Source organism: Bactrocera neohumeralis, chromosome 2 (assembly GCF_024586455.1).
Source record: "Bactrocera neohumeralis isolate Rockhampton chromosome 2, APGP_CSIRO_Bneo_wtdbg2-racon-allhic-juicebox.fasta_v2, whole genome shotgun sequence".
NCBI classification, from domain to species: Eukaryota; Metazoa; Arthropoda; class Insecta; order Diptera; family Tephritidae; genus Bactrocera; species Bactrocera neohumeralis.
The window spans coordinates 24,055,899-24,074,308 of NC_065919.1; the positions used below are offsets into that span (position 1 = coordinate 24,055,899).

The 18,410-nt window shown below is 39.7% G+C and overlaps 1 protein-coding gene across 6 annotated transcripts in view; it reads right to left on the reverse strand.

Moving 5' to 3' along the window:
• The window catches only part of LOC126751095 (lachesin), a 180,192-nt gene that overhangs the window by 11,737 nt on the left and 150,045 nt on the right, over window positions 1–18,410 (reverse strand). For 5 of the 6 annotated variants that reach the window (XM_050461053.1, XM_050461052.1, XM_050461049.1 and 2 more), the window contains 2 exons: window positions 289–987; window positions 69–205 (listed from right to left, as the gene is read on the reverse strand). In XM_050461053.1, coding sequence (XP_050317010.1) covers window positions 69–205; window positions 289–370 — 219 coding nt within the window. In that variant the 5' untranslated portion in view covers window positions 371–987. The remainder of the gene's footprint in view (window positions 1–68; window positions 206–288; window positions 988–18,410) is intronic. The other variant, XM_050461054.1, reaches the window with a different exon arrangement.

Sequence of the window (18,410 nt, forward strand, 5' to 3'; positions counted from 1 at the left end):
CTTAGCCAATTACGAAAAAATACCATAAAATTAGGCTTGGTAAGTAAGCTTTAAGCGCTCAAACTCACCTTATTTTTACCCAAATTCCGCACCGAACACGCCAATATCGCCTCACGTCCCGCCGGATATGTGACATTACTAATGGTGCCCAAGAATTCCGGATCCGGATCGAGCTGCGAATTCGGCTCTGTAATATAAGTGTAAACTAATATTGAGCAGTAGCTTACATTACTGTTAGTCGGTGGTTTCAACAAACTTTGATGGCATAGTTAGAGTTGTCATACTTACCATGCAGATTCTGTGAGCTTGAGTTGGGACATTGGGTAGCCACGAAAAGGAATATGATGAGCAGTGGCTTGATTTGTGGCATTTTTTGTCCGTTGCTTTTGAAGTGCTGTCTCTTATGCCTAGTGTGCTTAATGTGAAGTGAGCTTTTTGAGCTTTTTATTGGTGAAGAGTTTGTAATTGGCTTTGGCTTAATTTGTGTGGGTCGAATACAGTGCCTTTGTGGTTTTTTCTCTTTGAAACGTAAACTTTCGATCACAGTTGTGGATAATTTTTAATTTTGTTGATAGTTATTAACTTTTAATTAAGCTTTTTATCAAACTTTTTTGCTTTAAAATTAAAAGAAAATATTTTATAGAAATTTGTGCAAATTTTCTGCTAGTTTGTGCCGCTTTATCACTTTTATAAACGAGTTTCGTTTACAATATTTTTCTATGAGCTTTAGAAAAGCTTCCTTTGGGCTCTCTTATGCTTTTTAATTAAGCGTTCGTATTTGTGTTGTAACTATTTATTATGGGCCTTTAGTGTTTGTAGTGCTGTTTCTTCTACTCTTTCTTCCATGCGCTCCCTTTCGGCACTCCTTCAAACTTTTTTGATTTATGCTCCTTTTGTTTGACACTTTTCACAACTTATTACAGCGGCAACATTTCCGTTATTATTCAAGTAGTTTATTGAAGTCCAGAAGAAAGCCCGCAACGCCAGCTGTAACGAATGAATAAAGCGAAGAAAGTAAGAAGTGTTAAATAAATTGAGCAAAGCTTACAACGGGACAAGTGGGTTTTTTTTATTTTTCCCTTTTTTATTTTTTTGCTTCTTGATTTTTTTTTTAATTTTTGCGTTTTTTTTTCCTCTTTTTCACATTGAAAGCTCAGCAGCATTCATTTACATGTACATATATGTGTGTGTGTGTATTGGTGAGCCAGCGCAATTCTCTTGTGTGCGGCAAGTTTTAACGGTAAGCACTTTTCAGCTGACCGCAGCCAACTTAATGAACTTAAATTAAAAAATAAAACCGTTTGCGTGTTTAAGTGTGCGTGGCGATTTGTGTTTGCATTTGTATGCATGCTTGTGTGTGTGTGAATGTTTAAAATAGTGGAAAAGTGTTAGTAGTGAAATGGTTAAAGTATGCGGAAGGTAAGCAGGTAAATTGTGTATAAAATTTGCTGGCGCGAAGAAAATTGCAAAAGTAAAAGATATTGAAAGCAATTTGCAATTAAAAAAAAAACTAACACAAATTAAAGAAATGGTGTTATACCAACAGGTTGGCAACCAGCGCCATGCCAAGGGTTAAAATAACCGCATTCAACTCAACGGCAACGCGAGACTTACTTGAAACCACCAACAATACGAGTACTTCATAATAACTTTTATGCATTGAGCGCTAATTTTCCCGAAGAATGTAAAAAAAACCCGAGGAAGTATCTTAACACAATTATTATCGCGAGTTGAATTTCAAACTTTCGTACTATTAATTATTACAGGGTTTTCCAAATGGAAATGAACATGTTCTACCGATTTGAATGGGCTCATGCTTTTGAAACATACTCTTTTTGGAGGATGGAGTCATGTGTAGAAGTTCACGCAAGTGAGGAAAGTTCTCTGAGCGCCATTGGGTCATATGGCTCAAGCAGCTCACGACTGCCGGCCTTGGACCAAATACCAACCTCGAAAGAGCGAAAAGAAGAACGCCAGGCGCGCTGTTGTTAGTTCGGCTTTAACTGCGTAAGCAGTGTTCACGCCAGTAAAGAAAATTAAATCTTCTTTGTTATAATTCTTATTTTCATTATGGAACTTTTTTCAGAGGAGCGATTGAGAAGTCTTTTCATAAATTAAGAGCTCCAATAGAGTTAATATACCTTGCTCTCAGCAGAGTTTATACTCGTATTGCTCTGAAAATTTTTTCTAAGCCTCTAATGTGAAGTGAGCTTTTTGAGCTTTTTTTGGCGAAGAGTTTGTAATTGGCTTTGGCTTAATTTGTGTGCGTCGAATACAGTGCTGTGTTATTTCGGTTCAGTATTGCTTTGTTTCATCGTGGAAAGACTTACACCTGAATATCGTTTTGTAAAGAATGTGTTTCGCGCGCTTCGCTTAACATAATGTTAACATAATTTGACCTCTGAGCGTACTATTCGCAACACCATCACCCATCTTGAGACCCTGCACTCCTTACTGGATAATATTCGACCGAATGGACCACGTCCAGCACGAAGTGAAGAAACTATAGCAGCCATAGCTGAGAGTGTACACGAAGATCGTGGAGAGTTGATTCGGCGCCATTCCCAGGAACTCGGACTGACGTATGATATGACTTTGCGCATTTTACGTCGAGAGCTTAAATTGAAAGAGTACTAAATACAGTTTGTGCAAGAACTGAAGCCGCTCGACCTTCCCAATCGACATAGCTTCGCTCTATGCCCTCTTGAAAAGTCATGATAAACGACTATTCGATGCCTGAAATTGGAACTGGAGATCACGGCGACATTTGGTTTCAACAAGACGGCGCCACTTCGCACACATCGCATCAATCAATGGATTTATTGAGAGAACACTTTGGCGAACAGATAATTTCACGTTTTGGGCCGGTTGATTGGCCACCAAGATCGTGTGATATCACACCGTTAGACTTTTTCCTGTGGGAATATGTAAAGTCTAAAGCCTTTGCGCACAACCCCGTTTTAATTCAGGCCTTGTAGCAAAGTATCATGCGTGTCATTCGCCAGTTACCAGTCGAAATGCTTGAAAGAGTCTTCGAAAATTGGCTTCAGCGTATAGACCATCTGAGATATAGCCGCGGCCAACATTTGAAAGAAGTAGACTTCAAAGAATAAATGCCAAACAATGTTCTTTCGAATGATAATAAATGTTCCCATTCAATTTGAAGTTTCTGTGTTTCTTTTTTGTATTTTTAATTAGACTTCGGAACAACGGTAGTAAAACGTGCAAATATATTACCAAAATAATGATCGTTTCGAGCAAAGCATCGCACCCATTATCGGCAAGTAGAGTCGGTTATTCGAGCACTAAGTTTACTCTAGTGGAAAATACGCATCCTTAGAGACGTCGCATAATGCACACCGAAGACGCTAATGCTGTTGTGGAGCAGAGTATCGTAGAAGACGAGATTGAGTTCATCCGCCAACGCGCGCAACAATTTGAACTGTGTCCATCCATTCAAGGGAAGATTTTGTGGAAGGCTCTTGGCTCACTTTTGGTGAGCGCATTATCTCGCTTTGTGGGCGTGTTGCGTGGCCTCCAAGGTCATGCGATTTAACACCGCTGGACTATTTTTTGTGAAGTTATGTGAGGTCGCTTGTCTACGCAGATAAGCCCGAGACGACTGACGTTTTGGAAGAGATTATTCGGCGCTTTATTGTTGTTCGAAAACTGGGTCTCTCGGCTTGAATATATCATTTTTCCTCAAAATCATTTTTGAAAGATAATGGCAAACCCTTAGTTTAAAATAAAACCACAATTCTTGGCTTTAAAATTAAATTGAATGCTTTTTTATTCTTCTTGAAAACGTCAAGTCTTAAAAAACACCCTTGTTTTGGAAAATTCTCTTCTCTGTTAATTTCTGGATATTTCTCCGTTTTTTCGGGGTATGTTGTTACCTTTTCTGTAAGAGAGGTAGTCGAATTTCTTTATCATTCGTTAAAAACTGTTACTACAGAGTGAGTTAGGAAGAGAGAGCGCAAAATATAGAGACTCTCAATGAGAGAAAACTGAGGGGGAGAGATTTGGACTTCTACGGCTAGTATCAAAGAGTTTTGGATTCATCAGTGACTTGAAATTGTCGTGTCTTCAAGAAAATATCTTCTACATAGTTTATGCTCAAGCATCATGATAAAGTAGTAATCTGAACTCTTTTCAACGTCATTTTGTTGTAGATAAAATCAAATAAAAAGTAATTTTCTTCTGTTTGCGCTTTTATTACAAGTGAAATATATGTTTTTCTTGCTACTTTCAGCTTTCATTTCAAATTTCAAATACCGTTAAATAGCGTAAAAATGATGAAAGGAGCACATAGCCGGTTAAAAGCGAACAAGTGGCCTAATGGCAGCAACAATTACCAACTGCAAACACACAAATACACACACAACTAGATTGATGCAGCAGAAAAGTGTAGAATAGAGAGAAAAGGCAATTTTGGAGCAAATCAAGCACCCAGATTTGCAACGATAGCCAGTGGCCTAGCCAGGTCAGCCGAGGATACGGCAGCGGCCTTAGCGGCTGCGGCTAACGGAGCAATGCGCTGAATTTTTCATGCAACTTCAAGTAAAAGTGCAAATATTAAAAAAGTTTCGGCCAAGCGACCGACCAGCACCGCACAGTCAAATTACTCCCTTGTGTTTTGGCTTTTAGAGCAAAACGACGCTTGTACGCATGGAAGAAGCCGTGCTGAATGCGCGCATAAGACAAACTGTGCGAAAAAAGTGCAATTCAGCTGGGGCAAGGCGAGGCAATTGCGAATAGATTCAACAAAACTCCAAAACCAGCGCATTTGTCGACATACAAAGCCAGCGAGGATGTTAGCGGAAGCGTGGGTGTCCACCACCGTACACCTGCGGGTGTGTGAGGGCATTGAAGGCATTCAAAAAATCAGCGCCAGCTTCCCCACATGTAACTACTTTATTTTCGGAGCACAACGCACAACTCAAACAAAAAAAAAAAGAAAAACCCTGGAAAATCTGAAGAATAAATGGAAAAACTACTACTACTACACGCATATACTATACATATTTACATTTGCATGAAACTGCCAAAACTACCGTTTAGTAAAGTCAAAAGAAGTTTTTCATAAACGAAAATTGCATAGAAATTAAAAAGCCAGATACACAAATCCTTTTTTGTTGAGCGTCAAGCATAAAAAGAAACATACTTGCATTATGAAAGCACAAACATGCATTCACACACACAAAAATATAATTCTATGCGGGAGTGTGTGTGTATGTACCATATAAGATTACTGCTGGAGAAAACACTCACGTTTGTGGTAAACAAATGAAATTCGAAAAGAAAGTGAAGAAATAAAGGTAAAGGGGCTAAGAAATAATAACAACCAAAAGCAAGCTGTTATTCCGGAAGCTTTATACCCTGCACGAATAATAACTTACTTATAAAAAAAAAACAACATATGCATGTACTGGTTCTATTATAATTTAATGTTTTGCACAATTTGGTAACTCAAATTATTCAATTAAAGTAGTTATAATACAAAATATCGTTTTTGAACTACGAACTTGTATGAAAGCTATATGCTATAGTAGCTCGATTTTGATAATTTTCAGCGTACTGCTTTAACCTATGATAAGTAAACATTTTACGAAATTTGGTGCGCTTAGCTGCTTTATTTAAGTAGTTATAATACAAAATATCGTTTTTGAACTACGAACTTGTATGAAAGCTATATGCTATAGTAGCTCGATTTCGATAATTTTCAGCGTAATGCTTGAACTTATAATAAGTATACATCTCACGAAATTTGGTGCGCTCAGCTGCTTTATTTAAGTAGTTATAATACAAAATAACGTTTTTGAACTATGAACTTGTATGAAAGCTATATGCTATAGTAGCCCGATTTCGATAATTTTCAGCGTAATGCTTGAACTTATGATAAGTAAACATTTTACGAAATTTGGTGCGCTTAGCCTTTTTGATGATAAGTAAATAGTAGCATTTTAATTTTCAAAATTATGATAAGGTGCGCTTAGCTGCTTTATTTAAGTAGTTATAATACAAAATATCGTTTTTGAACGATAAAGTTGTATGAAAGCTATATGCTATAGTAGCTCGATTTCGATAATTTTCCGCGTACTGCTTAAACTTACGGTAGGTAAACATTTCACGAAATTTGATGTGCTTAAGTGTGTTATTTTCATAGTTATAATGCAAAATTGCGGTTTTGAAATATCGTTTATATGGGAGTTATGTGTTATATACATCCGATTTTAATAATTTTCGCTGTGGAGGCTTTTCTTGTCATAAAAAAATATTTTACTGAATTTAGTGTATTTAGCAGCATAACTAAACAAATTATTACAAAAAGCTCCGTTTTCGAACAATATACTATATCATAGGGAAGCTATAAATAAAAATCGCCCGAATTCGATTTTTTAAAGTTTACAGTATTTACAGAGGTTGAGTAGTTACTTACGTACATATAGTTAATTGTTTTGAGAAAAGTATCGTATTCGAAAACTAAATTATATGAGCAATATACACCTAGAATGGTTTTGAAAATTTTTAAGAGAAGTAAAAACATTTTAAGATTATTTTAAAAAATGTTTTTCATGTAGTGTGCTTGTACTTAAATGGTATAAAGGAATAAAATTTGAAAAAGAAACTAAGTGCTAAGAAACAGATATTTCCAAAGCACAAAAAGAGAAACAAATAGGAATGAGAGATCAAAACAAAAAAGAGCAATCGAAAAAAATGTAAAGAAAACAGGAAGAAAAAGTCAAAGGACATTAAAAACGCAAAGCAAGCAAGCACGGATGCCTGAAAAAAGGACAATAGCCAAGGAGGCAAGGACTGTGCCGGTGTCACGGTAACTCTGCCAAAGAATTTATGCGTAAAGTTATATTAACGCCTCACAGCTGTGCCTCGGAGTTGGCTGCCTAGAAGGCTGAAGATAGCTGTGCGATTAAATAAAACAAAAAAAAAGAAGGAGAGAAGAGGCAACAAAAGAAAAGGCAGCCAAAGGCAACAAAGCGCCAAGAAACCTGACATCAACGCCATTGTAAAGGCCATCAACGGCAAGCAGGAAGGCAGAAAGACATGTGTGTTTGGAGACGTGCACCACATGCGCCCATTAACCCATAAACACACACACACACACAAGTTAACGCTTAGGTGAATACTTTGTCTCTTTATATGCTTGTTGTTGTGCGTAAGAGACCACAGAATCCTTAAAGTGAATGTTTATGCAAACGAGAGAGTGTGTGTGAGGGGCTATGCACCAAGCAATTGTGGCCAACCGCCGCAGGCATATATACATACACTATATATTGGATAACATAAGCAGGTGTAAAAATAGCAAAGAAGCCAAGTAAATATGGACTCAGTCGTTTGAGTAGAGTTAATCATTCAGCACTTCAACGAGAGCAACAAGAGCAGATCGTTTCACTACTGGAAGTTTGACGTGAGTCCGCGGAGCGCGGCTCAACTATGAAGCCGGGCCTAGTCATAGTATGCTTTTGACACGAGGTGAATCGTAAATAGTTGACTCAGTAAGCTTTGTACTAGTTGTCTAGATCGTATTGGATGCTAGATGTAAAAGGTTTCTATAAGAATACGAGATAGAATCATCTTCTTCCTTCTTGGCTGTACCGCCATTGTAAATAGGGAGAATATCCGACTTTACAGCAAGTATACAGATAAATCTACCATAGAAACATTACTCGGCCGTTCCCATTCTGATCTTAAGACCTTCTTAGCGTGCTCACAGTTCGTTAACTGAAACTTTCTTCTTGATTAGACAATAATTCGCCAAAATTTACTTAATGCTATTTGGTTTGCGCGGAGTTTAAGATTTGGCATTGACATGTCATTGTCACTGAAAAGACCTTTCGCAGCTGCCATCTGCATTACGAGAGCCATCTGCGGCAAGCAAGTCAGCAAAAAATCGTAACCACCAACTCTTAACTCTAATAATTGCCGCTTACCTAGACGTCGGAATTGCCAAGCTAGCAACTCCTTTCAGGGAGAAAGACGGTGGGATACATTATTTTTTCGGTTGACGCTGATGGCGATGCCAAGTGAACGAAATGAAACGAAAAGCTATTTTCTCCACTTTTTAATGGCATGACACGTTGCCACGCTGGTGAAAAAGTCGACAGCAGCGAAGGGCAGCACTGACACAGAGACCGCGACAGAGCCGGAGACGATGGTGGCAAAGTTGCAGGATGTGTGCACACATGTGTACACATGTAAGCTGAGCAGAGCAATGTGTGGAATGATAAGGACTACATATATGCATACCCAAGAATAGATTTGATCGCGCGCGCCAAGACTTCAAGGGAGGCCGTTCCCGAGTTAGATGCCTGAAAACGGTACCGAATGTCGGGTAGCGAAGCGCTTTCGTTCACTTGTGTAGATGACAACAGATGCCAGACAGCAGCAGCACGCCGCTAACGCATTGACAGCCAACACAAGCGTCAACAACAAGCATATCAGCAACAACAGTAGGAGTAAGAGTAATAACAACAAGAATGACAGGCAACAAGGTTGGAGTTCAGACACTGTGACAGCAGCCAAAGCAAAGGACAAAGCAATTTAGCTTAGCTGCGGCTGAAAATCCCCGACACTTGCATGTCCTGGCGGGCAGGATAAAACTATCAGCGAGGTGTTGTACAAGAAGCTAGAGAAGGAAGGGAGTTAAAAGTGAGGATAGCTTTCTGGAGGTAAGGTTTGGTTGGAGACCAAGCGAGGTAAGGCTTGATTGGAGAACAAGCGAGGTAAGGTTTGGAGACCGTGCGGCAGACAGGCGGCAGGTTGATAGGCTGACAGTCGAGAATGCAGCCACGCCGGTGGTTGCACATAACTTGTCGGCTCCCATGGTTGCCTGGTTGCCAAGCTGCGAGCTGCCGCCATTATCGCTGGTTACGGCCGCTGCATCATCCACAAACAGACGTGGTGTCTACTGCTCATTTGCTTTCATCGCAGTCTTTGGATTGGCAGTCCAGCGCATCGCTTTGAGTAAATACTATAAGCTGTGCGGTGGAAGACAACGCCTTTACCATTAGCACGTCCGTATGTTAGTCGAATGTATGTGTGTGTGAGTTGAAAATGCAAAAATACAAAACAGTTAAAGTACAAAGTCGTGGAAAACAAAGGAAAGGACATCCAAATGAGCAAGAGGAAGATACACAAGTACAAGCACAGAACACGTGCGTATGCAAAATACAGGGCTAGTTGGATTGGAAAGCGACTATTTTAGAGTTTCGCGTGGCACATTTTGTGGTATGAGTGGAAAAGAGGGCTTCCGAGTGCCTCAAACATCGATCTCCTTCAGCTGTAAGAATGTTTTGTTTGATTCACAGAGAACAAAGAGACTAATTGACATAGAGATTGTAGATAGAGAGTATAGGGTACCTTTGGAGAGGCCGTTTTATCGAACTATTTGTTTCAACTATATCTGGCTACATACATACTAAAACTAACTTGATCCGAGCCAATATTACTTCATGTGGAAATCAAGATTTTAAACACCAATCAGTTTGCAATGGGGTAAAGTTGGTAAAATTAGCCGCCCATTTTCTATGGAAAGCACTCAATCAACATAATATTTAGTGTTCTGTTTGAGATTGAGGAAAGTTTCATTGACCGTAATCGTGATTACTGTTCAATGTCGTAATCAGGTAAACTCTGTTTATGGACGAGCTTGTTAGAAAGATTTCCTAAAGGCAATGGTTTTCGCACTTACTGGCTTTATTTCACGACGGATATACTTTAAAGTGTAGAGAAATGCTGCCAATCTCCCAAAGGTTACCTCGGTTACGGCTGCGTAAACTGACATTGAGCAATACCAAAAGCTCCGTCAGGATCGTGAAGGACCTCTCCAAGCCCTTCGATACCAAACGAGTTTTCAAACAAGGCGACTGCCTACCGCGCGACTTCTTCAATCTATTGCTGGAGAAAATAATACGAGCTGCAGAGCTAAGTAGACAACGTAAAATCTTCTATAAGAGAGTACAGCTGGTGGTGTACGTTGATGGCATTAATATCATTGACAAAAAAACCGCGCAGTTAGTTCTGCTTTCTAAACATTGGATAAGAAAGCGAAGCGTATGGGTCTGGTTGTGAATGAGGACAATACGAAATATCTCCTGTTATCAACCAAACAGTGTTTTCATTTGCAACTTGGATCGCATGTCACTTTTGACAGTTTCATTAATTTTAGAAACAGCATTAACACCAACAACAACGTCACCCTTGAACTTAAACGTGGAATAATGCTTGCCAACAGGTGCTATTTCGGACTGAGAAGGCAATGGAGAAGTAAAGTCCTCTCTCGACGAACGAAAACCAAACTCTATAAGACAGCCCTTATTTCCCTCCTGATATATAATATGATGCAGAGGCATGGACGATGACGACATCTGATGAGTCGACGTTACAAGTTTTCGAGAGAAAGGTTTTGCGGAAGATTTATGGTCGTTGCGTATTGGCACCGTCGAATATTGCATTCGATGAAACGATGAGCTGTATTAGTTATAGGACGACATTGACATAGTTCAGCGAATTAAAAGACAGCGGCTGCGCGGGCTGGGTCATGTCGTCCGAATGGATAAAAGCGCTCCAGCTCTGAAAGTATTCGACGCAGTACCCACCGGGGGAAGCAGAGGAAGAAGAAGAACTGAACTCTGTTTGAAAGAGCAGGTGTAAAAGTATCTGGCTACACTTGGAATTTCCAATTGGCGCCCCAGAAGAAGCGACTGGCGCGCTGTTGTTAACTCTGCTATAACCGCGTAAGCGGTGTCTACGTCAATACAGAAGAAGAAAAGAACTACTGCGACTAGTGTTTGCAACTCGATTTTATGGTAGTCGATCGGTTGCAGCGCAATCTCTGTAGCACTGGTCTCGTACTCGAACTCTGCACTTCAATGAAATGGGTCTTTTTCATTCAACACTTATTGGAAGAGCTTGATTCGTGCGGCTGGGCCGATATTGCCTTGGAAGTTCGACACGTCCGGCTTTTTGGAGTCTGAGAGTCACATATTCTGTACCCACGAGCTAGCTTGAAAAATATTTAACGATCAACAGTGAATATTTTTCGGTGCTTTCTTGAAAATTTTAAAATGCATTAAAAGCGACGAGCGACTCGGGAATGAGTTAAACCTTTTTATTGATGACTCCAATCAAAATCTTGCAACCGGCAGAGCCGAAACTGTTCTTGTCGCAAGAAGTTGGTCATTATAGCATCTATCCAATATATTGAGGTGAAACATTAAAAAAATCACTATCTTACCAAACAGCTCTCGTAGAATCGTACCCATTGGCACACCAACAATCATTCAACACCGTCGACTGCTTGCTTTGCAAACTATACCGCGCACACAAAACAATGTGTGCAATTTGCAGTGAAGAACAGAATTTATTGTAGAAAAACTAAAATATTGGCACACAGAACGTGTGAAGAGGAATCGGCACAAAGAAGCACAAAAAAGGGGGCGAAAAATCAACGCTGAGCGCTAGAGTACACAGTGTATAGAATAACAAGTGTAGTGATACAACGAGAGTTGCGGAGGGGCTGAGAGGGTGGTTGAGAGAGCGCTCGAGATTGTGGGCGCCATGCAGGCTGCTTCAACCTAACCTCAATTGTATACAGTGACGTAAAACGAGATATAAAAGTTGGTACACTCGTGTAAATGCTTGTGGCCCACTTCGGTGGTGTGTCTGCCCTTAAGTGCATATTAGTTTTAAGGAGATTTGAGTATATTTACTTTTCGCAAGAGCAAATTATTTAAGCTCTTTGTTTTGTTTAAGTACAAAAGGGAAATAAAATGAAGAACTCTCAGCATAAAATTTTGGTGTAATTGATAGTTCTTGTCATAATTCATTAGCCATCACTCGGTTGTGAAATATCTGCACTGCAAGGAATTCCAATGACTTTGTGGGGTGGAGTTTCGTACGAAATTGTGACTAAGAGAACTTTAATGCAACTTATTTGATTGAAATCGTTTAAACCTTGCGACGGATAGGATTCTTCGAACAAAAATGATCTTGGTTCGTCGCTGAGTTGATCTTGGTTCATAACTCTATCATTAGTCTAATTTATATTAATTTTTTTTATACTCTTGCAATATGTTGCTACAGACTATAATTGTTTTGTTCTCCTAAAGGTTGTACGTATCGCAAGATATCTCGATGAAACTTGGTATACATCTTCTTTGGCAAAAAAATTAGGAGGAGTTCGTAGATGGACGTAATCGGACCACTGCCACGCCTACAAAACGCCATTAATCGAAAACGTACAAAGCGCCAAAACTAATTTCGCAGAGAGGATCGCAGTGGGAAGGGGCAAAATTTTTTGAAAAAGTGTGGACGTGGCCACCCTCTAATAAGTTGGATGCATACATATATCTCTTAAGCCACTTAAGCTACAATAACCAAATTCATCTAGCACAAATATTAAAGAGCTCCTATCGACAGTATGAAACTGAATGAAATAGGCTGATAATCACGTCCACTTCCCATATAATGGTGAGGCTAGGTTAGGTTAGTCTGATAGGCATATGAGCTACGTATAGACCAGTTTTGGTCCTTTGCGGTACCAGATGGAGTTCAGTTTCTAGGTCTATGAGGAGTAGTCATTCTTTAGGCTGCCTGCGCTTGAAGCCCACTTCAACAGACTCTGTGGCATCACTATTGGTACCTCTTTCAGTGTATCATACCGTGTGGACCCCAGATGCCCACAACGTAGTCTTGCCAACATGGGACAAGTGCACCACTCTTCACGGCTTAGGCAATAGTAAAGACCTCAGCTTGAAATATACCGCTGTGGTCAGGCAACTCAAAATGCTGCCTTATGCCTAACTCTGGACTGTATATCCCCGCACCAACTCCACCCTCCATTTTCGAGCTATCCGTTTAAATGTTTAAAGATTTACGCGTATCAACAGGGTTTGTCAGGAAAGTAATAGGTATAGTAACTGATTTTCTTCCACCGCGACTGTACTTCGGAGCATGCGCGCACCGACTGGACTCGGTAGAGGGCGTTCCTAGCTGACAAGCGAGCGGCTGGTCTGTTGTCTCCGAGCATCTGGAGAGTCAGAACAAACAACGCGTTCGTTAGAGCAGAGGTATGCGATTAAATTCTGTGTGAAAATCGAAAAATCTGCGACAGAAACGTTTGATATGATCAAGCAGGCTTACCCAGATGTTGCTTTAGCAATAAGTGGTGTGTTTCGAAGGCACCATGCCTTTTTGTAGGGCCGGGAAGAGATCGCTGATGATGACCGTGCTGGGAGACCTGCGACTTCGACAAACACCGACATTAAATTTATCAAAATCTGTGGTTCATGACATTGTGACGGAGCAATTGAACATGAGCAAGGTGTGCGCGAAGATGATCCCAAAAGTGCTCACTGATGACCAGAATTTGCGGCGAGTGAAAGTATGCCAAGAAAATTTGAACATGTGGGAAAGTGACCCCCAATTTTTGAATAGCGTAATCACGGGTGACGAGTCATGGATCTTTGAGTATGATCCCCACTGACATATGCCCGAAGGTCCTATTTGGAAATTCTCCTTCGGCCAGTAGTCCGCTTTTGCTGCACAGCTTTCAGCGAAGAGGTCTATAGGAGGCAGGTTTAGTACCAGTTTAGAGCCGCCGTTGGGTTTGTATAATAACTAAGCACCTTTTTTAAGAACACCCTACTTTTACTTACCCCAGGTATTGAAGAAACTCGAATACTTTCTCAAAAACTGATACAAATTTCTTTAAGGTTGCAGTTCTTGTAAGAATCAGAACCAGCGTGGTCACAAATTCATGATAGTTATCTATAAGACTGAGAAAACCGAAAGACCTAATGTTGACGATAAGATTTGAATCTACGCTTCAGTGATATCTGACGATGAAGTTAAGGAAGATCCACCAACTTTTTAAAAAGAAATGTTTCTATGCATATTTTTGAAATTCTATCTCTAATTCAATATTTTATATTAATTAGGTGGCAACACCATTTTGTTATATTTTTGTAGTAATGTTTTAATAAAACCAATTTTATTTCTTTGTTATAATTAAAGTAACGCTTTAATTTCAAATTTAAAAGGTGGCAACCTTGTTAGAACTATTATTTTAGAAAAAGCTTTGGAAAATTAGTGAGTTTTTGTAACCATTTGTTAGTAAACTTTCGTCGATGAATTATTACTTTTTATATTTCAAACAAGGTGGCAACACTTATCAGCCATATTTTTGAAAGACCTCATCGAAAAAAGCGATGTGATTACCACTAATTTCAAACTCTTATTCGATTCTTTATTCTTTATATTTAAATTTAAATTTTTAGAAAGTTATTAACGGTGGCAACGCTATTAATTCTTGTGCGTAGACTTTAATATTTCGAAAGATTTAAAATTTTTATCCACATTCTAATTTATTAACACTAATATTTATTTTACATATGCCTCAAGCAGCTTACGACTTAGACCAAGTATCCTCTAGAGCTAAACTGAGAAGACGAAACATTCCAGGGTTGTGCGCCGGATTTAGGACCAGCCACGTAAAAAAGCACAACCAATGAAAAGATTAAAGCAGACTCGGATGAGAGACCCGCCTTTTGATGACGACCACTGCAACTTCGGACTGGATAATCAATTGAGTCCTCTCTCGACGAACAAAGAACAAATTCTACAAGCCTCTCATCATCCCCCTTCTGCTATATGGTTCAGAGGCATGGACGATGACAACATCTGATGAGTCGGCCTTACCAGTTTTCGAGAGAAAGGTTCTGTGAAATTTATGGTTATATGTGGATCGATGAGCTGTACGAGAAGAATCAGAAATAATATTGAATATTGACAAAGTTCAGCGAGTTGAGAGACAGCGTCTACTCTGGCTAAGTCATGTCGAGCTCTGAGAATATTAGACGCAGTACTCGCAGAGGAAGACCTCCACTTCGTTGGAAAGACCAGGTAGAGAAGGACCTGGCTTCGCTTGGAATCTCCAATTGGCGCCAAACAGCAAAAAGGAAGAACGACTGCCACGCTGTTGTAAACTCGGTTATAACCGCTTAACCGGTATCTACGCCAATAAAGAAGAAGAATAATATTTTTATTTTGTGTCAGGTGGCAACTCTGTATACTTTTTAAGTTAATATTTTCACCAATAATTTATTTTTAAATAGTAACAGGTGGCAACTCCACATTTATATTTTCGGAGATAAATATTGCTGAAGTAACGGTCTGTAAACACCTTAATCGCTTGAGTATTAATAACTTTTTTTAAATTGTATGTACATATGTGGCAACTTCTGTTTAAAAATTTATTTTCCATTATTTTTTTTTAAATACATACATATGTATAGAACGTAATTAAGTTCGACAGTTTTAAATTTCTTATTTATTTTCAAATACTTTTTAAAATAGGTGGCAACTACGTATTGCTTTTTAGTTAATAAATAAACTTAAATAAATCAAATACGTTGAACGTCTTAACGTGGAATGTTAAACAACTCTAATATTACAACTGCCTAATTGCATAAATATGGCAACCACTTTTTAATTTCAAATAAAATTTAAAAATATTGTTTATTGCAATAATTATTTTCCGACAAATTTCTACATACAACATCTCGCAGAAGCGTTGCTTGCTTTCTCTAACCCAACTACGGAGCCCAGCACTGCGGCTCTAAATCAGCCAAATCCCCGTTGATGCCAATGACTTGGGCAACTTCCAGAAAATCACCTAAGTGAACTGCTGCAATTAATTTCTTGCACCACTGTGCCAAAAGAGCAATGCTGCCGAGCAAACGCCGTTGCAGCGCTTAGTCGGTGTGGCGCAAAGGCCTGTCTACGAAAAGTAAACTGTCTACCAACAATAACAGCAACAATGGCAAAGTACATGGAATAATAAAAGACTGTGTAACACTGACAATGACACCGGTAGCGTATGCAACAACAACAACAACAAAGCGCCAACTAGTCAAGCAGCCAGCGAAATGAGCAGCAACGTCAAGTGGGTCGACAAGGCGACGGCGTGTGTGCGCGCCTAAAAGTAGGCAAGCAAAGCCAGCCAAGCATGCAAGTGCTTTTTGTCGCCATCTCGGCAGCTGCACGAGCATTCCCGTGCATTTATGCAGGCTGCCCGACCATATGCGAAGGTGTGTATGCATGTGTTGTTGTTGTTGTTGTTGTTGGCCGGCTTGTGCAAACTGTTTGTCAACTTGTTTTGTGTGACAGCATATTTGTTTGCAAATGATTATGCCTGTGTGTGTGTGTGTGCGTTTGTGCGCGGCTGTGTGCGCAGCTGCTTAAGCTCATTTATTTAAATTAAAATAAACACTGCAAGGCACACTCAAACACATACACACATACACACACACTCAGAGCGAGGGGGCGAAAGAGAAAGAGAAATGCACGCGTGCTTGCAGTTATGTTTAGCGCTTGGCTGCCTGGCTGGTAGACTAGGCTTGGCTGGTGTTGGCCTCCGCCAAGCACGTGCAACTAAGTGCAATGCCAGCAACAACAATAACAAGAATAGCGACAACAAAGGCGTGCGAATGAGTAACAACTGCAGGGACAATGGCAAACGGCAAGTTGTGCACAGGTCGTGCGCGCCTCAATTACTCGGGCCACGTCCGATTTGCTGCCAGCGTCGCCGCCGGCGTCGCAGTCGGCGAAGTTGGCGTTAAGCGCCGCATTTTCACACCAACCGAGAAGCAATGCAGGCGCAAAGCATATGTGTGTGTGTGAATAATACTTGTTGTATTTGTTGCTATTGTTGTTTCCACGTACACACATACATAGACACATCCATACATACTCCTCCTCCCGTTTATATGCACCTTACTTTTGTTTTCGCTGCACCACTATGTTGGGCAATGGCAAATGAGCAGCAAAATCAACAATAGCTGCAACAACACTAATGCTATTTGTTTGCAATGTCGCAAAAAGAAAGTGGAAAAAAATGTTAGCGTGCTTTTAGGAGCAAAGCACTTACTTTGGCAACAGAGCGGCATAGGAAAATGAAGGCATGAGAGACAACAAAATAAAAAGTGACAGCAACAACTAGAAAGAAGAATCTCGATTGCCAACAACACAACGACAACAACAACAACGGCAACAACACAAAGTCATGGCAACAAAGAACAATTACGATAATTGTATCGCCGACTCTTGTTGGCAGCATGCAGGATGGCGTGTAAACAAATTGTTCGTAGATGAAGCGACAGCAACAACGAAAACAACAACAATAATATTAACAGCAATGACAACAACAACATTAAGTACAATGACAGCATGAAAAAATGCAAACGCAAAGAAACACGAAGTGGAGACAATAACAACGACAACAGTAGTAACAATAATAAGAACAACAACAACAACAACGACAGTAATACCAAAACAGCAACAACAATGAAAGAACGGAGAAGCAAAAAAACCCAACAAAGCTAACAATAGCGAAAACAACAACAAGAACAAAAATGTAAAAATCAGCAACAACAACAACAACATCACGAGCTATTGAAAACAATGCAAAAGAATGTGAAGCGAAAAAATGCAGCGATTGCGAACAAAAAATGCCGCTGCTCTTTACTAAGCGCCCGGAATGCGGAAGGGGAACGGGAAGTGTATGCTGGCGCCGGCGCGAGTTCGTGCGCGACACAAGCATTTTGGAGACACAATAGCAAAAGGCCGCTAAGAAAAAGTAGAAACATTAAAAAAGCTTAAAATTTTATATAAAAGCTCGTGTAAGCATCTCAACAAAAAAGAAAAAGTAAAAAAACAACAACGTAAGGCAATTGCCAACAACAAGATAATTGAAATAGCTACAACAAAGATGATGGCGCATTGTTGCAACGCCATAGCGTTGAGCTTAGCGGCTCTACAGCTAAGTAGTAATTTATGTTGGGCGCCCGGAACCAGAAAAAAGTGTCGACAGCAACGTTCGCAAGCAATTAAAACAATAACAATTACAACAACTACGACATTGATAATGTGAAAAGTGAAATGTACGCAGAAGGGTGTAAAAAAAGTGGCGTAAAAGAGTAAATGTTAGTTTTTGTGTAACCCCAGCATTTATACCCTCAACAACATGAGCCTGTTTATTAAAAAACAAAAACAAGAAAAAACGTTAACTTCGGTAGCACCGAAGCTAAATACCCTTCACAGGTGCATTTCTGTTAGTAACTATGTGTTCAGTTTGTATGGAAGCTATATGCTATAGTTAACCGATCTGATCAATTTCTTCGGAGATTACATTGTTGCCTTAGAAAATAACATATAACAAATTTTGTGAATATATCTTGTCAAATGTGAAAGTTTTCCATATAAGCATTTGATTCCGATCGTTCAATTTGTATGGCAGCTATATGCTATAGTTAACCGATCTAAACAATTTCTTCGGAGATTACATTGTTGCTTTAGAAAATAATTTATGCCAATTTTCCGATCGTTCAGTT